Source organism: Spinacia oleracea, chromosome 6 (genome assembly GCF_020520425.1).
Source record: "Spinacia oleracea cultivar Varoflay chromosome 6, BTI_SOV_V1, whole genome shotgun sequence".
NCBI classification, from domain to species: Eukaryota; Viridiplantae; Streptophyta; class Magnoliopsida; order Caryophyllales; family Amaranthaceae; genus Spinacia; species Spinacia oleracea.
This window is the reverse complement of record NC_079492.1, coordinates 14,687,318-14,709,673: the sequence shown is the minus strand read 5'-3', so window position 1 is coordinate 14,709,673 and position 22,356 is coordinate 14,687,318. Positions and strand designations below refer to the sequence as shown.

Here is a 22,356-nt window from a genome sequence, read left to right as displayed (position 1 = left end):
AGTAAAATATTGATAAATAAACTTATATGTTAGTCTACTTACCATGTATTATTATTTGAATTAACATTCTTTCTTACCAGTTACCATGTATTATATTATTAATAGTAGACTAACATTAGAAGTTCATTTATCAATATTTTTTAAATTTCTTATCTGATTAAAAAGTTATAATAATACATAAATTAAATTATATCATAAAGGAAAAAATAATATTGATTTAGCTTTCCTCCAATAATATATTATGCAGTATCTATGGTAATTAAAATATATTTGTATCTTAGTTTCCTAAAAAACGTAATGTAATTTATTTATTTTAAATTAAAAAAAGTAAAAAACATTTTGGCGGGAAAAAATCGCACCAGGAAATGACACGTGTCATTCCTGGTGTCTCTTTTAGTATGTAGTAATAGACTAGCGTTTGTGAATATACTGTGTAATATGTCTAGCGTATATTAGAATAGTTTCCTAATATTTCTAGGTTATTTTGGTTAGGATGATTTTGCAATGGCTACATCAATTTTGTAGCCACTATAAACTTTTAATCTTGACCTTTTATTTAGATGTGTCAAATCTACACCATTTATTTTCTATTGACTTAAACTTTTAAAATGATTTATTTTTCTTTACAAAAGAAACTAATTAATTAAAATATAGATTAAAATGAAAAAATTATTTTCTTTTCTTTTCCTCTCCTCTATTCGTCTACGAGATTATCATCGATCTATGTCTTTCTTTTTCCTCTATCCGCAAGTGTTAACTTGTGCATACGGTTTTTTTATATATCGTTTAACAAAATTGGATACTATGCTGAGTAGAACCCCATGGGATTCGTTCAATAATAAATAAAATAAGAACATACGGAGTAGTAGAAAGAAGAATAAGCAAAACAATATACAGTATAACTCAAAAAATAATTTCAACAGTGTGCAGAGTAGGGAGTCTATAGTTTTCAGAGTACTCCGTATTTATATCCGGATTGTTTCAATCAAGAAGCTGATGATTGTTTGGTGGGTTGTATACTTGTATATCTGATGATTTTCCATGAGAAAAGAACGAATTATGCTACAGTTTTTTTTATTAATAAAACCGTTTTTTATATTTAATTTCTTTTTCTTTTAAATTCTTGAAATATTGTGGTCAAACAAATAAACGGATAAGATTAAATTCTCGTTTTAAACAGTTGAGATTTAATATAATTTTGGTGGCTACTATTTTGTTGTAGCTATTGAAAAGTCTTCCTTTTGGTTAATATTTTGGTGGCTACTACCGTTTTTTATATTTAATTTCTTTTTCTTTTAAATTCTTGAAATATTGTGGTCAAACAAATAAACGGATAAGATTAAATTCTCGTTTTAAACAGTTGAGATTTAATATAATTTTGGTGGCTACTATTTTGTTGTAGCTATTGAAAAGTCTTCCTTTTGGTTAACCTAATTAGCTTGTATATAATAACATAGCAGCCGTGTATATGAGAAATAAGAAAACACAGAAGACTTCTTCTTCTCCAACTCTTGTCAATACAATTGCATGGTATCAAGAGCAGGTTATTAAATTTCAAACGTTTTCTCTGAATTTTTTTTACTTTGTTAATTGATTTTCATTCTCCTTCATCTTCATAATAATCATGGGAGATGACACAAACAAAGCTGTTGATATTACTTCCCCGTATTACCTTCATCCCGCATCGAATACGGCCCTTGTTATTTCCCCTGTGGTCTTGCGAGATGAAAACTATGGCGAGTGGGCTCGATCGGTCTACAACGCCTTCAAAGCAAACAACAAAACAGGTTTTATTGATGGGTCGATTAAGCCACCAACAACTCCTGTAGAATTGGCTCAATGGGTGAAGGTTAATTCTACGCTCGGTGCGTGGATTCATAACACCCTCGACGCGGCTATCCGATCAACTGTTCCTCTCACCGACAACGTGAAGGATATGTGGGATGACATCAAGGATCGTTTCTCGATTGCAAACGGGCCACGAATCAACGAACTCAGGCATCAAATTGCTAGCTGTGACCAGCAAGGAGACTCGGTGGTGACTTATTACGGTCGCCTTCGAAAGCTATGGGACGAATTGGCAGCCTACTTGACTCCACCATGCTCGTGCACCTGCAGTTGTGGTTCAAAGGCTGCCCTTACAAAGGAACGGGAAGATGAAAAAGTTCACCAATTTCTCATTGGCTTGGACTCAACTCTCTATGGTAATGTCCAATCTAATGTTTTAATGCAGGACCCTCTCCCGTCTTTGAACTCAGTCTTCTCAAAAGCATTGACACAAGAAAGAAAGGATTCTGTTACCCGTACGACGGAGAAGCGCACTGAAGCTGTGGGCTTTGCTATGCCTGGTGCTTCACGAGGTCGTGGTGCTAATGTCAGCCGAGGAATTGATCGTCCACGAACAAACTCAACTTGTTCACATTGTGGGAAATTTGGGCATGACCAAGACAACTGCTTTGAGTTACTTGGTTACCCAGACTGGTGGTACTCTGAAAATCGGGCTGCAACACGAGGGAAAGGTAGAGGCAGCAGTCGCGGTGGGCGTGCAGGGAGCAGCCGTGGCCGTGGAAATGTTGTTCCTAATGCAGCCACTGGTCATGGGTCTGGAGGTATTGTCCCAGTGCAGTCATTTGGTGAGACCCCCTGTGAATAATGAACAATGGCAAACTTTGTTCTCAATGATCAATAAACTTGCTGCAAGTTCATCTACTACTGCAAATTCCTTAACGGCCAAGCTTGATGGTAAGAGTCTTTCTACTAGATGGCTAATCGACTTTGGATGCTCGAATCACATGAGTGGTAATAAAAGCTTGTTTACTACTTTGACTGATACAATTTATTCTCCAGTCGGTTTGCCGAACGGTAAACAAGTGATAGCAACCCAAGAAGGGACTGTCGTATTGAGCGACAATTTGACACTACATGATGTGTTATACGTTCCGGATTTAACTTGCAATTTGATTTCTGTTTCGCAAATGCTTGCTAATTCTGAGTTTATTGTCACGTTTACTAATAAGCTTTGTGTTATTCAGGACTGCAATTCGAGGACCCTGATTGGAGCGGGTGAACAAAGTGACGGGGTTTACTGGTTCAAGCCGTCGCAACGTACTCAAGCTTATCAAATGACAGTGTTAGACAAGCATGAATTGTGGCATCAACGACTTGGACACCCCTCTCGGAAAGTCGTTTATCTTTTACCTTTTTTTGCAAATAGTGAAAACATCAACATATTCTTAATGTGGCGCGGGCCTTACGTTTTCAAGCTAACCTACCTATTAGTTTTTGGGGTGAGTGTTTTATTACGGCGGCATATGTTATAAATAGGACTCCAACAACTCTTCTTGGAAATAAATCACCTTATGATATTCTGTTTGGAAAGTCTCCAAATTATTCTCTTATACGGGTGTTTGGATGCCTATGTTATGCAAATAATCGTCCTCGTGTAAAGGATAAATTCGGTCCCCGATCACGAAAATGCATATTTGTAGGGTTTCCTTTTGGTCAAAAAGGATGGAGATTATATGATCTAGATAAGAAGGTGTATTTTGTGTCACGAGATGTGATTTTTTTCGAAAATAAATTTCCATTTTCTAGCGTTAGCCACAAATGACAATGTTGTTGATATGCGTATGTTTGAGAATCAAGGTGATCAATTTATTGATGTTGACATTATTGATCCAACACAAGGAACCAATAATGAGGTGGACAATGTTGGCAGAGGGGGAACATCCTTAGAAAAGGAAATAGACAATGTTGGGGTAGGGGAGACATCTTTAGAAGAGGAAATTGTCACAGATACTACAATTTGGCAGCAAGATCTTCAAGAAGGGTGTGGTACAGCAGCCCCACTCGCACCAAAGCCGTGTCCAGGTACATCAGTTGTTCCTGTAGTCTCTTCCCATGATTTAGCTCCATCATTGACCGACAAGACGCAACCAACTACTGAAAAACTTGGTAAAGGATATCGAGTTCGTAAGCCTCCGTCATGACTCAAAGAATATATAACTAACACTGTCCAATCTCGAAACCCAGTCACTCCCCTTGATTCACCTCCTCCGAAGCGGTCCTCAGGTACACAATTTAATATAGCTTATTTTATAAATTGTGATAAATTCTCTGCGAAACACAAACAATTTTTGGCAGCTATAACAGCAGGTGATGAGCCGGTTTATTTTAAAGAAGCTAATAAAATCCCGGAATGGCGCTTAGCCATGAAGGAGGAGATTGATGCACTCGAACGAAATGGCACTTGGACCTTAGAGGAATTGCCTCCTGGAAAGACGGCCCTTGGTTGCAAATGGGTATACAAGATCAAATTCAAAGATGATGCAACAGTTGAGCGGTTAAAGGGTAGACTTGTTGTTTTTGGAAATCGGCAAATAGAGGGCATCGATTTCAACGAGACGTTTGCACCTGTGGCAAAAATGGTAACGGTGTGAACGTTTCTTGCAGTTGCACGTGATTGGGAGCTCCATCAAATGGATGTTCACAATGTCTTTCTCCATGGTGATCTTGAGGAGGAGGTTTACATGTAGCTTCCCCCGGGTTTTGATTCTCCTACTCCTGGCAAGGTGTGTCTGCTACGTAAGTCTTTGTATGGACTTCGTCAAGCCCCTCGACAATGGTTCGCGAAACTTTCAACGGCCTTGAAGCACTTTGGATTTAAGCAATCTTATGCTGATTATTCACTGTTTTGTTATACTAAAGGGAATGTGTCTCTCCATGTATTAGTATATGTTGATGATTTGATAATTGCAGGCTCCTCTAATGCAGAAGTGGTGAAACTCAAGAAGTACCTCAGTGACTGTTTTTACATGAAGGATTTAGGGGCTCTTAAATACTTCCTTGGTCTTGAGGTGGCCCGTGGAAATAAAGGTTTATTTTTATGTCAACGGAAATACACACTCGATATTATTAGTGAAGCAGGTCTATTGGGAGCTAAGCCTGCAACAACACCTATGGAGCAAAATCATCAGTTGGCTCGTTGCAAAGGGGAGTTATTTTCTGAACCGGAAAAGTATTGGCGACTTATAGGCCGCCTGATTTATTTGACTATTACTCGGCCCGAATTAAGTTACTCCGTACATATTTTGGCTCAATTCATGGGTGCTCCCATGGTTGATCATTGGGAAGCCGCGCTCCGCGTTATTCGATATCTCAAAGGTTGTCCGGGTCAGGGTATCTTGTTACGTAGAGATTGCAATCTGCAAATATATGAATTTTGTGACAGTGATTGGGCAAGTTGTCCTATGACCAGAAGATCTTTGACAGGTTATTTTGTTATGTTTGGGTCCTCTCCAATTTCTTGGAAGACTAAAAAGCAACCAACAGTATCACGCTCTTCGGCAGAGGCGGAGTATCGATCGATGGCTACTACTACGTGTGAGTTGAAGTGGTTGAAGTCAATCTTGCGGTGTTTAGGTGTTCGACACGAATGACCTATGAGATTATATTGCGATAGTCAAGCGGCTCTACATATAGCGGCGAATCCGATTTTCCATGAACGTACGAAACACATTGAGATGGATTGTCATTTTGTACAAGATGAAATCCAATCTGGCAACATAGTCACGGCTCATATACGTACGGGAAATCAGTTAGCGGATATTTTTACAAAGGCTTTAGGTAAGCCACAGTTTTTTTACTCTTCTTCGCAAATTGGGCATTCGAGACCTTCATGCTCCAACTTGAGGGGGAGTATTAGAGGAATACTATTGTATATAGGAAACTAGCTGTTATCCCACTTTTTGGACTAACGACATAACCGCTCTAACGTTTGATCATGTCGTGTCAACCAGGTTCTGTCGCGTCGCAGGTAAACACAGCTCCAGGGAGATACGTCCGACGTAGAATCGTACGACGAGGCATAAACGACGAAGGACGGGCGACAACGCACAGGCAACAGAGACGCGTCCTCAAGGAACAGGTTGGTAAAGATAAGTTAACCTAAAGCCCATGATAGGCAGCGCCGTCACACTAGCAGGAATGAGGCCAAGACATGCGCGAGAAGGGCGGAGGTGGTTGAAGACTAAAGAGACGTGTAACGAAGATATCCCTATCTTTGTGGGATTCTCTCAACCAACTAGACCGTTGGAAATATCTTATAAAAGCATGAAGACGATGACAAGCGAAGGAAGAAAGACAGAAAAGCTCTCATATTCTCAAGCCATAAAAGCATTCAAATCATTCTTGTATTCGTTATTTATATTCTGTTACATTGATTTCTAGAATAAGATACAAACAATCATATAGGAAACTTAGTGGATTGATAGCCTCATAGCTATCCGCGGTTTTTTACCTTATTCCTGGGTTTTCCGCGTCAACACTTCTCTGTGTCGTGTCTCTCTTTGTCTTCCCTTATTTGATTATCGCTTAGTTAGTGTCGACCTAAGCCAAAGATCGCCCCTAGACCAAATTTGGCATAAACAGTTTGGCGCCGTCTGTGGGGACATTAACTAGGTTTCACGCAAAATCACCCTACACACCATGACTACTGAAGAGATGACGCTCGCAGAGATGAAAGCGGCCTACGAGAAGGCCCAAGCAGAGCTGGCCCAAGAAAGGGCCTCCATTGAAAACCTCCAGAAGGAGCTCGAATCCGTGAAAAGTAACAAGCATCAATCGCGTTACAAGCCAGGTGCAAAACCGAAGAAGTTGATATTCGAGATGACTGGCGACTCTGAAGACCTGTCCGACGGCGAGGAGCCACATGAGGAAAAGGATGAAGCAATACCGGACCCCGTCACCAAGCGCCTAAATAAGATGGAAAATCACATGAAGAAGCGATGCTCGTTGATGATGAAGCTGATGACCAAACTGCCGGGGGCACCCACGCCCGTGGAGACCGAACCGACCGACGGGTATGCAGCATCGCCGTTCTGTGAAGCGATCGCTAGGGTGACGGTACCACACCAGCTCCGACTCCCTACCTGGACCACCCTGTATGACGGAACGTCTGATCCATACAGACACGTCAACTTCTACAAGCAGCGAATGTGGCAGATCGGCATCCCCTACGACCTGGTCGAGCCCGTCATGTGCAAATCCTTCGGAGGAACCCTCGACGGAGCAGCCCTGGAATGGCTCATGAACATAACACCTGGATCTATCTTCTGCCTGTCCGACCTCATCAACGCCTTCTACCAACAATTCGCCAGCAGTCGCCAGTTGGAGAAACAAACAAGTGACCTCTATCGGTTGGTCCAAGGACCTACCGAGTCGCCATCGAAGCATTCAAGAGAGGTCTCGTCCCCAACTCAGAGCTATACCGGGAACTAACCAAATATCCCTGTGCAAACTTCGAAGAAGTCAGATCGAGGGCTACGGCCCAGATGCGGATTGAAGACGACGAGATTACACGAATGGTTTCTCAGCGACCAGCAGGGGGCAGCAGCGACAGGAGGTCGTACACCCCAAGGAACAACGGCTGGAGACACCAACCATACAACCGCCAGGGTCAGGTACAAAATGTCAATCAATATGATGATACTAACAATGTTTACAGGAATGAACGGGTCGTTTATCCCCCCATCTCCGAGTATGGCTTCAACGTCGACATCGGTGGCGTGGTAAACGCCCTTCAAAATGTAGGTGGTACCGTCAGATGGCCTAAGAAGAGTGACAGACCAGACTCTATGAAGGACATGAGCAGGTGGTGCGACTTCCACCGCGACAATGGCCACACAACCGACGAATGCATCTCCCTCAAAAAGGAGGTGGCGTATCTATTGAAAAGAGGCCACCTGAAGGACCTACTGAGCGATAAAGGAAAGGAGACGTACAACAAGGATAGCAGCTCCCAACCCAACCCAGCACCAAGCGGCGACCGACCAGCCCCGCCCACGTTCGAAAAAGTGGTAAACGTTATTTCTGGTGGTTCAGATATATGTGGACTAACTTCTTCTGCAGCTAAAAAAATCAACAGGGGCGAATCTGAAGCCGTCAAAGAGGGGCAGACCGAAGACGAAGTAGCACTCGACAAGTCATTAGCGGCGATGATAATAACCTTCGACGACTCAGATTCAACCGACACAATACAGGAACATCATGACGGGCTAGTCATATCGCTCCCAATACGCAACGCTCTCATCAAAAGGATATTGATCGACAACGGCAGTTCAGCAAACGTATTGTTCCTAGAGGCTCTGCAGGAAATGGGACTAGACGAAAAGAGTATAATCAGAAGGTCGACAGTCCTAGTAGGATTTAGTGGAGAATCGCTACGAACAGTAGGAGAGATATCGCTGCCGACGTACGCAGAAGGTGTTAATGTGATGACCAAGTTCAACGTCGTCGACTGCCCATCAGCATACAACGTCATTTTGGGACGACCATGGATCCACAAAATGAAGGCGGTGCCGTCGACATACCACCAGTCAATTAAGTTCCCAACCAAATGGGGAGTCATGGAAATCAAAGGACAGCAAAGGGACGCAAAGAAATGTTATGAAACGGCGCTGAAACCATCAAAGTCATCCATCTAGCAATTACAGCCAGGGTCGACGGTAGACGACCCCGACGACCAACAGATCGACGAAATTACGCTAGATCAGGCAAAGCCAGACCAAGTAGTAAGGATCGGAGCGTCGCTGCCTGACAATATCAGAAGTCAGATAGTGTCATTCCTAAGAGAAAACTCGGACTGCTTCGCTTGGTCGCACGAGGACATGACAGGAATCAGTTCAGACATCATCACCCACAAACTCAATGTCGACCCCAACTTCAAACCAGTGAAACAGAAACGGCGAAAATTCGCGCCTGGGAGAAATAAAATCATAGACGAAGAAGTCCAAAAACTGATAGACTCCGGGAAAATCAGAGAAGTCAAGTATCCAGATTGGTTAGCAAATGTCGTTGTCGTCAGTAAAAAGAATGGAAAGTGGAGAGTCTGTATCGACTTCACATACATCAACAAAGCATGCCCTAAAGACCCATTCCCGCTGCCGCACATCGACGCCCTGGTCGACGCCACTGCTGGACACGAGCTACTAACATTTATGGACGCCTACTCCGGATACAACCAGATCCTTATGCACCCAGACGACCAGGAGAAAACATCTTTTGTAACAGACAGAGGTATTTATTGTTATAAAGTCATGCCTTTTGGTCTTAAAAATGCAGGTGCAACGTACCAGCGATTGGTCAACAAAATGTTCAAAGACCAACTTGGAGACACGATGGAGGTCTACATCGACGACATGCTAGTAAAATCAAGGAAGGCCGACGACCATGTCGAACACCTACGACAATCCTTCGACATATTGAGAAAATACGGTATGAAACTCAACCCAACTAAATGTTCTTTCGGAGTGTCTGCAGGGAAATTTTTAGGTTACATCGTCACCCAAAGAGGAATCGAGGCTAGCCCCGACCAGGTGCGCGCAATCATCAACATTCAATCCCCCAGGAACATAAAAGAGGTACAGCGCTTGACAGGAAGAGTGGCGGCGCTAAATCGTTTTATCTCGCGGTCGTCGGGCAAGTGTCGTCTATTCTACGACGTCTTGCGTAAAAATAAAGGTTTTGACTGGTCCGACGACCACGAAGCAGCCTTGCAAAACCTCAAAAAATACATGATGTCGCCACCCCTCCTGTCCAAACCCAAAGAAGGCGAAGTCCTACAACTGTACCTAGCCGTCAGCTCCACAGCAGTCAGCGCGGTCCTAGCCCGAGAAGACGAAACGCAACAGCTACCTATTTACTACATAAGTAAGTCGCTACTAGAAGCGGAAACCAGGTATTCCTCCCTCAAAAAACTCGTTTTAGCACTCGTTACTGCAGCTAGAAAACTAAGGCATTATTTCGAAACTCACCAAATAGTGGTGATGACTAATTATCCAATCAAGTCTGTGATGCGTAGACCAGAACTAACAGGTCGAATGGAGAAATGGACGATGGCGCTAGGAAGCTTCGACATCAAATACCAACCAAGAACGGCGGTGAAATCGCAGGCACTAGCAGACTTTGTGGCAGATTTTAGCCCCGACCTGGAGAAAATAGCGGACGACGAAGTCAAACTCATCAATAACGTAGAAGAGGTATGGACGCTCTTCGTCGACGGCTCGTCTAACTTTCGCGGTGCAGGTCTAGGCGTCGTGCTAAAGTCACCACAAGGGGACATGATAGCACAAGCCATATGCTGCGACTTCAAAGCGACAAACAACGAAGCAGAATACGAGGCATTAATCGCCGGGTTGACGCTAGCTGAAAAATTGGGAGCAAGTGGACTCAACATCTTTAGCGACTCACAATTAATCGTCAACCAGATCAACGGCGACTACGAGGCTAAAGACCTGAAAATGACCTTGTACCTCGAAAAAGCAAAAAAACTAGCCTCCAAATTCAAACCCCTCTCCATTAAACAAGTTCCACGAGACCTAAACACGCAAGCCGACGCCCTTGCCAACCTAGGATCCGCACTCAGAAAGTCGTCATTCTCGACCATACCTCTAGTACACCTATTGTCACCCGCTATTGAAAAAGACATACCACAAGATGCCAGCCTCGTCCTATCAACCACAAACACCGACAGCTGGACCAAGCCCATCCTCGACTACCTAACACATGAAACCCTACCCGACGACAAGCTCGAAGCCAGGAAGATACTTTTCAAAGCTTCACGATATGTCATTTTGCAGGGCATATTATTTAAAAGATCAGCGAACGGAATGTTGATGCGATGCGCAGAAAAAACAGAATGGGAAAGACTACAAAAGCAATACCACGAAGGAGAATGTGGCGGACATGAAGGAGGACGAAGCCTGTCAACCAGAATCAAAAGAAACGGATACTATTGGCCAACGATGCTCAAGGACGCAATGAGGTACGTAGCTAAGTGCGACAAATGTCAACGACACGCAGGTATGACACATAAACCATCTGAATTTTTACACCCCACCTTAACTCCGTGGCCTTTCATGAAATGGGGAATGGACATCGTCGGTAAACTACCCGTCGCCCCAGGACAAAAGGTCTTCATGCTCGCTCTAACAGATTATTTTTCTAAGTGGATAGAAGCAGGTGCGTTCCAACAGGTAAGAGACAAAGAGGTATGTTCGTTCATATGGACTAACATTATATGCAGATTCGGAGTGCCATCAGAAATCATATGCGACAACGGATCCCAATTCATCAGCGACAAAACTAGGGCTTTCTGCAAGACGTGGAACATTGAGCTAAAGACGTTAACGCCAAGATACCCCCAAGCAAACGGACAGGCGGAATCCAGCAACAAAACGATCATCGCATCGCTAAAAAAGCGGCTAGACGATAAGAAGGGACGATGGGCAGAAGAGCTGCCATCCATCCTATGGGCCAACAGGACGACGCCTAGGACGGCGACGGGACAGACTCCCTTCTCACTCGTTTACGGGTGCGAAGCAGTACTACCCCCCGAAGTGACGCTACCCAGTGCACGATATGGACTCATGACGCCAGAGCAGAACGACGTCGAACTTATTGAAAACCTCGACAACACAGAAGACTTCAGAGAAGCAGCGTTGATAAGAATGGCGTCGCAACAGCAGATTGTGGCAAAATGCTTCAACAAAAACGTCAAAGTAAAAATGTTCAAGGAGGGCGACTGGGTGTTGCGCAAAGTGTTCCAAAACACAAAAGAATTAAACGCAGGTAAACTCGCGCCAGCTTGGGAAGGACCATACTTGATCGATAAAATCGTCGGAAAGGGGCATACAGGCTCGTCACCAAAGACGGCAAGTCGGTCCCCCGAAGCTGGAACGCTACACATCTTAAACTCTATCACTTTTAAAATATCCGTCGTAGCCAATTTTATCAGTTGTCGTACCATCGTTCCTACCTTCTTCCTTATTTTTTATCGCTTTATTTGTTTGGAATTATTACTGACTTAGGCATCGGAGGGCCGTTGGCATCCCCAACGGCCAATCCTCCTAGCAGCCCATGTTTTCTTTTGCAGAAGATAACACACGACGCATGACAGAAAATGAATCCCAAAGTGATTAACGACGAGCAACCAATACAGGTACGGTTTTACATACATATAATGCCACCATTTCAATATTTGTTACCCGTAAGACACATGCCACACGACGCACGACGAAAGCTTCAAAACATAAGAGTCACAAAGAACACACGCAAATAAGAAAAAAGAGGAACACACTAATATAGCAAAATACAAATTGCGCGACCCCTAAGGCCACGACTTCCGAAATTCAAACACAAAGCATTATCCAAACACCTCGCCGCCGCCACCGACGACGAATAAAAACATCCAAAACACAAAAACCAACAGAAATTTGAAAACTACAAACTATTACATCCCTTCTTCCTGTGTAGAGGCCACGACCTCCTGCTCCGACTCCTGCTCTGGGGGCACGACGGCGTCAGTCACGACTGACACCTCCAGCGACGCCACGTCCAACGTCTCGTCTTGAGAAACGACGACAAGAGCCTCCTCTTCGCACCCAACAGCTAACACCTCCCACTAGTGGAAAAAGGGTCATTTGCATCGCACTTTTAAGCACATTTGCGTCGCACATCGTGCGTGGCAAAAGCTCTCGACGCAAATGACTAAAAGTCATTTGCGTCGCACATTTGTGCGACGCAAATGAACCTTATTTGCGTCGCACATTTAGCTAATGTGCGACGCAAATAACTTTTCAGGCATGGTGCTGAAAAGTCATTTGCAACGCACATTAGCTAAATGTGCGACGCAAATAAGGTTCATTTGCAACGCACATTTAGCTAATGTGCGTTGCAAATGACTTTTCAGCACCATGCCTGAAAAGTTATTTGCGTCGCACATTAGCTAAATGTGCGACGCAAATAGCTTTTTAGGCATGGTGCTGAAAAGTCATTTGCAACGCACATTAGCTAAATGTGCGTTGCAAATGACAATTTTAGCGCCAAAAAATTAAGTCATTTGCCTCGCACATTGAGCTAACGTGCGTTGCAAATGACTTATTTTTTTTAAAAAAATATTCGTTTTTTAATATTTTAGTTGGAAATTCCGACATGATCGTCTTTGAAATTAGACGCTTCATTCCCAATACCGGGAATACATTTATAATTAATACCTGTCACTAAAGTTTACAACGTAATTAACGTTCCCAATAAAAGGCAATTAAATTCGTCATAGATCGATCAACCAACATGTTACAACAAACATAAAATTATTACAACAAAGGTACGTAGCTAGCTAGAGATCAAGTTCATATTACAAATTAAGCTAAAAATTCGACATTGTTCATGAAGTAATCTGCCCAAAAATCTTTCACCTCATTAATCTCCTCCGGTGAATAGGGCAATGTTCTTGAAAAATCCTAAAAAAGTGTAAATAATTCAATTTATCAACGATTGATCAATATAATAGTTTTGTGTACTTCAATTTATTATATAAAGTACGTAGTTTATGAGAACATACCTTAGTAAGATCTTGACTATTACCATGATTCATTATTATGTCGTACATAAAACGCATGACGTAGTAGCCACAATCTAGTGATCCCGGTTGTTGAGCACACTAAATGCATTAAAATAAATAACACAAGTAAAATTTCTATCACATTGTATGTTATAATTTTGAAAAACTTATTTCTTAGGTAAATAATAAACTAATTATATATATATATACCTGTGCTTCTTTTTTTGTAGGGCCTCTTGGCTTCTTTTTTTGCTTTTGGGGCACTTGATTTGGTGATTTGTTAGAAGGACCTGAATTTGCGTGTTGATCTTCATCCATGCCTGACGCTACTGCATTGGAAAATCATTAAAATTACATACCTTCAAAAGCAGGATTTTAAAATAAAAATAAAGTTCTGATCAGTTCTGTGCACTGATCTGCACAGCTCAGATCAGAACTGTGCAGATCAGTGCACAGAACTGGTCAGAACTGATCAGTTCTGTGCACTGATCTGCACAGCTCAGATCAGAACTGTGCAGATCAGTGCACAGAACTGATCAGAGCTGACCAGTTCTGTGCACTGATCTGCACAGCTCAGATCAGAACTGTGCAGATCAGTGCACAGAACTGATCAGAGCTGACCAGTTCTGTGCACTGATCTGCACAGCTCAGATCAGAACTGTGCAGATCAGTGCACAGAACTGATCAGAGCTGATCAGTTCTGTGCACTGATCTGCACAGCTCAGATCAGAACTGTGCAGATCAGTGCACAGAACTGGTCAGTTCTGATCAGTTCTGTGCACTGATCTGCACAGTTCTGATCTGAGCTGTGCAGATCAGTGCACAGAACTGATCAGAGCTGACCAGTTCTGTGCACTGATCTGCACAGCTCAGATCAGAACTATGCAGATCAGTGCACAGAACTGATCAGTTCTGACCAGTTCTGTGCACTGATCTGCACAGTTCTGATCTGAGCTGTGCAGATCAGTGCATAGAACTGGTCAGTTCTGATCAGTTCTGTACAAATGCTGGGGAATGAATTTGAATATGCAAAATTTTGGTCCACAAACCCACCCAAAAACAGACTGTTCTTTAAAGATTAAGCAACAAAGAAAGCACAACCAAGCTCCTGAAATGACGTTTTCGAACCCAACTTTGAACCAAAGAACCTAAGGAATGTTTTCAAACTTATTACATGTCTCATATGCATAGTTATAACTTTCTAAGCCTCGTAATAATCTATTATTCCACATTTAAGGGTAATTGGGTCGTTATAGTACATATTTAGGCAAAAATGACATTTTCGAACCCAACTTTGAACCAAAGAACCTAAGGAATGTTTTCAAACTTATTACATGTCTCATATGCATAGTTATAACTTTCTAAGCCTCGTACTAATCTATTATTCCACATTTAAGGGTAATTGGGTCGTTATAGTACATATTTAGGCAAAAATGACATTTTCGAACCCAACTTTGAACCAAAGAACCTAAGGAATGTTTTCAAACTTATTACATGTCTCATATGCATAGTTATAACTTTCTAAGCCTCGTAATAATCTATTATTCCACATTTAAGGGTAATTGGGTCGTTATAGTACATATTTAGGCAAAAATGACGTTTTCGAACCCAACTTTGAACCAAAGAACCTAAGGAATGTTTTCAAACTTATTACATGTCTCATATGCATAGTTATAACTTTCTAAGCCTCGTAATAATCTATTATTCCACATTTAAGGGTAATTGGGTCGTTATAGTACATATTTAGGCAAAAATGACATTTTCGAACCCAACTTTGAACCAAAGAACCTAAGGAATGTTTTCAAACTTATTACATGTCTCATATGCATAGTTATAACTTTCTAAGCCTCGTACTAATCTATTATTCCACATTTAAGGGTAATTGGGTCGTTATAGTACATATTTAGGCAAAAATGACATTTTCGAACCCAACTTTTAACCAAAGAACCTAAGGAATGTTTTCAAACTTATTACATGTCTCATATGCATAGTTATAACTTTCTAAGCCTCGTAATAATCTATTATTCCACATTTAAGGGTAATTGGGTCGTTATAGTACATATTTAGGCAAAAATGACGTTTTCGAACCCAACTTTGAACCAAAGAACCTAAGGAATGTTTTCAAACTTATTACATGTCTCATATGCATAGTTATAACTTTCTAAGCCTCGTAATAATCTATTATTCCACATTTAAGGGTAATTGGGTCGTTATAGTACATATTTAGGCAAAAATGACATTTTCGAACCCAACTTTGAACCAAAGAACCTAAGGAATGTTTTCAAACTTATTACATGTCTCATATGCATAGTTATAACTTTCTAAGCCTCGTACTAATCTATTATTCCACATTTAAGGGTAATTGGGTCGTTATAGTACATATTTAGGCAAAAATGACATTTTCGAACCCAACTTTGAACCAAAGAACCTAAGGAATGTTTTCAAACTTATTACATGTCTCATATGCATAGTTATAACTTTCTAAGCCTCGTAATAATCTATTATTCCACATTTAAGGGTAATTGGGTCGTTATAGTACATATTTAGGCAAAAATGACATTTTCGAACCCAACTTTGAACCAAAGAACCTAAGGAATGTTTTCAAACTTATTACATGTCTCATATGCATAGTTATAACTTTCTAAGCCTCGTAATAATCTATTATTCCACATTTAAGGGTAATTGGGTCGTTATAGTACATATTTAGGCAAAAATGACATTTTCGAACCCAACTTTTAACTAATCTACAAATTAACTTGGTGAAAAAATAGTTGCCAAAATAGTACCTATCTCACTATTTCTCTTTTTCAACATAAAATCCTTCATCATGATCTCGGCGTGTATAACTCATGTCAACATCGTCAATCATTTGAGGGATATGCCAGGAGGAAGGTGGAATCTCATTAAACTGCTCATCATACTCTTCTTCATCATCTACATCCTCAACGCCAAGTATTCTTCTTTTGCCTTCCAGAACAACTGACCAACTACGATCGGCAGGGTCAACCATGTAAAAGATTTGTTTTGCCTGTGATGCTAATATGAAAGGATCTGCAAGATGCCCAACTCGACTAAAGTTTACAAGTGTCAGGTACCCATGTTCATCCTTTTTGACACCGCGACTAATATCAACCCACTTGCACCGGAATAGAGGAATCTTAAAATACTTATATTCCAACTCTAATATTTCTTCAATGACTCCATAGTAAGAGTTCGTCTTATCTACAAGTGTTCTATCTTTTACACTAGCATACTCTGAAGACAAACATATTGCCGTAACACCACTATTTTGCATCGTCGTTTTGTCATCTTGTCGCTTCGTGTAAAAAGAATAGCCATTGATGTCGTACCCCTCATAAGATATGACTTGACATTTAGGACCATATGCCAACCATCTCACCATGTCAGATACCTCATTAGGCGTGTCGGAAAATTGATCCATCACTCGACGCTTGAACCATGTGAGGAATGAACGATTATGCTCTTTTATCAGTTGAGGACCATTTTTTGAAGGATATTGCTCTCTAAGAAAGTTCATGTGCTCAGCCACGTATGGATGGACTTCACTAAGACTTTGCACCACAAACAGCTCAACCTTACACATCATTTCAGAACTGATTGATATCCTTTTCTTGCCAATTGTACCTTGACCCCCAAGTCTCCCATCATGTCTAGACTTTGGTACTCCGACTTCTTTCAAACGTGCCATATATTGAGAAACCCATGCAGCAACTTCCTCCGCGACGGTTCGTTGGACAATACTAGCTTCAGGTTTGGCCGGATTCATCACTCTATTTTTCAAGGTACCCATTTCCCGTTCAAAGGGATACATGTACCTCATACAAACTGGCCCACAAAGCTTAATTTCACGAACAAGATGAATAATCAAATGAGGCATCATGTCAAAGAATGATGGCGGAAAATACTTTTCAAACCGACACATGGTCTCAAGTACATCAGCCTGCAAATCATCCAGTATTGTTGGATTGATCACCTTGCTACAAATTGTGTTGAAAAAGAAACACAATCTTGTAATGGTATACCTCACTTGTGGCGGCAATATCCCTCGAATTGCAACCGGCAGCAATTGTTGCATCAACACGTGACAATCATGAGATTTCATTCCAACTAATTTCAAGTCAGACATGGACACAAGTCTACGAAAATTTGAAGAGTAACCGGCAGGGACCTTTAAGCCATGCAAAGACTCACAAAAGCTAACTTTCTCCTTTTTAGACAAGGTGAAACAAGCTGGGGGAAGGTACCAGCGTTTTCCCCTTTCTTGAGGTGCCAACTCGGAGCGACCCATAGCAGCCATATCTTGTCTAACTTTAGGCCCATCCTTCGTTTTCCCTTGCATATTCAACAATGTCCCAACAATGGCATCACAAACATTTTTCTCAATATGCATTACATCCAAACAATGCCTAACTTCCAAATCTCTCCAATATGGGAGATCCCAAAAGATAGACCTCTTCTTGTAACCACCACTTGGCTGACCTTTATAAGGCTTACCAAACTCTGTCTCAATGTCTTTAACCCGTTCATAAACCTCACACGCACATAAGGGGGCAGGAGCTTCTCTCATCTCCAATTCTCCATTAAAAGCTTCCTTCTCTTTTCGAAATGGATGATCTTCAGGAAGATACATCCGGTAATCCATGTACACATCTTTCCCACAAAATTTTAGGCGCCTCGAGACCAAATCATCATGACAAACTGGACATGCCTTCTTTCCCTTTACAGAATACCCTGACAAATTTCCATAAGCCGGGAAATCATTTATCGTACAAAAAATCATGGCACGTAAAGTGAAATTGGTTTTGGTGTATGCATCAAACATCAACACCCCTTCATCCCACAACAATTTCAAATCTTCAATGAGTGGCTCTAGATACACATCTATGTCATTTCCGGGTTGTTTAGGCCCAGAGATTAAGAGCGACAACATGATGTATCTACGCTTCATGCATAACCAAGGAGGCAAATTGTATATGGTGAGAAGAACCGGCCAAGTGCTATATTGGGTACTAAGTGTCCCAAATGGGTTCATTCCATCCGTGCAAAGACCAAGCCTGAGATTCCGAACTTCTTCCCTAAAGACCTTGTACTTTCGATCAATGTTCCTCCATTGTGGAGAATCAGCAGGATGCCTCATTAACCCATCTTTCTTCCTCCCCTCGGCATGCCACCTCAAGAGTTTTGCAGTTTTCTCTTCTGAGAAAAGGCGCTTAAATCTTGGTATAATTGGAAGATACCAAAGCACCTTAGCCGGAGAAGGTTTCTTCTTAGTTGATGTTGCATCATTCTCCACGATCTTGTAACGGGACAATCCGCATCTTGGACACTCATGCAGATTTGCATACTGCTTTCGATACAACACGCAATCATTTGGACACGCGTGTATCTTCTCATAATCCATACCCAAAGGACACATAAGCTTCTGGGCCTCATAGTTAGACCTTGGAAGTTTGTTTCCTTCAGGAAGATTACCAGACGTGGCCTCCAAAAACTGTGAAAAACTCTTGTTGGTCCAACCGTTTTCCACCTTTAAGTTGAAATATTCGATGACGGCACCAAGTACAGTTTGTGTAGAACCAGGATATAATGGTGTTGCGGAAGCTTTGATTATACTATCATACATATGGGGACGCTCAACGAAATGATGGTCTTCCACATCATGCATCATATCATCTATCCTATCTTTCTCCTCTTCTTCCTCACTTTCAACACCAATATCATCCTCAATTTCATTATCATCACCATTATCACAATGATTATGCTGACTCGAGCTCGGCATACTAGAACTTGCCCCATGATCTATGCTCTCACCATGCCATGTCCACGTCGTGTAGTTACCCTTAAAACCGCGACGAACTATGTGATCAACAATATCATCAATATCCCGATACCCCCTTGAATTATTGCAATCACAACAAGGACACAGAATTAAACTTGATTCATGTTCTGATTGATGTTTCAAGGCAACCTTAATGAACTCTTGAATCCCTTGTAAGAACCTTGTAGAAAATCGTTTACTACCATACATCCAACTCCGATCCATTTTCAACCACTAAAGATAAAACAATATGACCAAATTTTGTCAAAGGTTAGAATATAAACTAGGCTATTCATATCATTATAAATCCATGGCTTCCAACAAAACCTACCATAACTAATAACAAGTTCCCATAGTACAATTCATTTCACATCACAAATTCACAAACCCGAATTTTGTAGCAAACCCAAAACATCATTTCATAACCTACACAAACCATCTCATAAACCTAAACAAACCCAAAAATTCATTTCATAACCTTAATTCAACAAAACCTAATTGTAATAAACAAATAATTTCAACAAAACCAACTATTACAATTCACCAAAAACTACAATTAAAATTCAACAAAACCTAAATCTTAAATGTGCACAATTAAAATTCAATTAAATAATATCCACAATTAAAATTCAATCTTAAAATTCAACTAAAATGTACCATTAAAATTCAAACATAATATCCACAATTATAATTAAAATGCACAATTAAAATTCAATTAAATAATATCCACAAAATAAAATTTAAATGTACCTAATTAATCGATGGAGCAATTGAAGAGAGGAGGGCCAGCGGCGTGGCAGCCGACGGCGTTAGCAAGCAGCGGCGACAGTGACCTGTGAAGAGGCCGGGGGTTGAACGACGATCAGGGGGCGGCGACGAGCAGGAAGTTGGAGGACAATGAGCTGTGCGAAGAGGAGGTTGACGCGGCAGGAAGACGAACAGCAGGTCGAGGAAGACGGAGGTTGACGGCGGAGGACGAGGTTGACGGCGGAGGACGAGGAAGGCCGAGGAAGTTGGAGGAAGGAATTGAAGCAGTGAGGGGTGAAGCTTTTGCAATTGGGTTTCAATTTAGGTCGCGCGCTGTGGAATATCGCATTTTAGAAAAAATACAAAACATCATTTGCGTCGCAGAATTACTAAACTGCGACGCAAATGACTCTAGGATGCCCCCCAGAGTCATTTGCGTCGCAGATTAGTAAATCTGCGACGCACTTGATTGAGTTAATTGCGTCGCAGTTTTACTAATCTGCGACGCAAATGACTCTGGGGGGCATCCTAGAGTCATTTGCGTCGCAGTTTAACAAAGCTGCGACGCAAATGACTAAATTTTATGCTAAAAATTGTCATTTGCGTCACATGTTTAGAATGGCGTGGCAAATGCGGGGATGCAAATAAGCCTTTTTCCACTAGTGTCCCCCTCTTGGTCCGGAACAGGCGCATCCACCACCAACAAGGCCGCATCCACCTTTGTCGCCTCAGTACTGGCGGTGTTAGCCGTCTTCGCTAACTCTTCCGAATCCACCACAGGCAACGACAGGTCAGCCATGGTACCGCCATTAGCCAGATAGTCGTCCACCTCCTTCTGATACGGCCAAAGGCTAGTCTCCCCAATCAAGCAGGAGTACATCATTTGCGCCCGCGTCCTCCATATAGCGAGAGCCTCGACGTCCTTCGCCTCCTCCTGCAGGGCGTCGTACAAGCTCCTCAATCCATCTAACTCCTCCGTTGTCGAGGCCAGCTCTTCCTTCACTTTCTCCAGATCTTTAGCCACGTCGGCTAACTGCTTATCCTTACCTTTCAATTGATCACCCTTGGCCTTAACCACCGCAGCAAGGTCCACGACCTTCTTCTCAGCAGCCTTCCACTTCGCTTCCCACGACGCGGCCGCCTTCTTCGCCGTCGCCGTCAGCTGCCTCGCATTCGTCACCTCGTCGCACAGCAACGAACATTGCCTACGTACAGCCAAGGCAGCCTGCGACGCCTGCGCAAAACCAATGCCAAAATAGATTTACACAACACACATCTTTTGCAAACAAAAGAAAAAACTAAATAAAACTCACCCGCAGACTAAGTTCAGCGGCGTCCGACGCGACAGGAAGAGGATCCACCTCGTGATATCGTCGATACGTCGTAGGCAAGATCAAGCGATCAGCGAAAGGCCATATAACAGACGCCTCTTCATCACCCAAGAAGCCTGGGGGCAAAGTGATAACCGTATCCTCGACAGGATTCGTCTCAGCAGGACGCTTCTTGGCCGACGAAGTAGACACTTTACTAATGTCGACAGCAGCAGACGACGCCTTGAACGGCTGTGGGGGCGATGACGAAGCAATCGGATGAAAGCCTTCGGCTCCTATGACGACAGGCGTCGGCCGACGAACCTATCGCAGAAAACCGAGGTACGACCGTCATACCTTGTCCACCAGAAGTCGAGGACGACCTCAATCGCTTCCTCGCACGCTCCTGAATCTCGCTCTGAGACATCCTTGACACAGGCCTAGACGACAGAGTGTGCTCTACACCCAATACAAAAGATCAAGGTCAAACACTATCCAAAGCAAAAACAAAAATATATACAAACCCCGAAATAAACAAACGTCAAATACCTGAGTTGTCAGCCATATCGCCTACTTCACCTTCGGCGGACGATGAGTTTGCCACTACCTCTTCAAGCAAATCCAACCTTTTCTGACGACGAGTCAGTTGACCTGATTCCTCGTCTATTTCCTCCTCCTCGGCGACGTCGCGTGACCGGTTCACCTCCTGCTCGTCTAAAAACTCCCCGTCGCGACTAAAAGACCTATCCTCGACAGAATAACCCAAGAATTTCCGATACTTATCCTCAGAATCAACGTTCAACTCAGTCAACGACGACGCCTTGACAACTGCAAAACAAAACCAAGTAAGGCGACGTTCAGTAAAACGACGAGAAACAAAGACAAAACAACACATTTACCTTCCGTCGTCCATCCCTCGACCAGAAACCGCCCTTTATCTCCCAGAGAATCTTTGCCTACGAAGACAAAACGACTCTGCCAACCCCTGTCGTTCACACCTAAACCAACACCTAAGTTCGTCTTCCCCTTCTTCGTGACCAAGGTATACCTACAACACTTCT

At 42.3% G+C, this 22,356-nt stretch overlaps 2 protein-coding genes across 3 annotated transcripts in view; both read right to left on the bottom strand.

Annotated features, from left to right (window-relative positions):
- The window catches only part of LOC110805274 (cysteine-rich receptor-like protein kinase 29), a 30,653-nt gene that overhangs the window by 4,177 nt on the left and 4,120 nt on the right, over positions 1-22,356 (bottom strand). The window contains exon 1 of one of the 2 annotated variants that reach the window (XM_056833709.1): positions 1,673-1,887. The exons of the other annotated variant lie outside the window; for it this stretch is intronic. Coding sequence (XP_056689687.1) covers positions 1,673-1,685 — 13 coding nt within the window. The 5' untranslated portion in view covers positions 1,686-1,887. Of the gene's footprint in view, positions 1-1,672; positions 1,888-22,356 lie in introns of those variants that run through there. 2 annotated transcript variants of the gene reach the window in all.
- On the bottom strand, positions 13,111-20,363 carry LOC130464240 (uncharacterized). Its single transcript, XM_056833711.1, has 4 exons — positions 19,989-20,363; positions 13,610-13,728; positions 13,400-13,498; positions 13,111-13,298 (listed from the first exon to the last, which is right to left on the bottom strand). The coding sequence occupies exons 2-4, from the start codon at positions 13,715-13,717 to the stop codon at positions 13,200-13,202; spliced, it is 306 nt and encodes a 101-aa protein (XP_056689689.1). The 5' UTR covers positions 13,718-13,728; positions 19,989-20,363; the 3' UTR covers positions 13,111-13,199.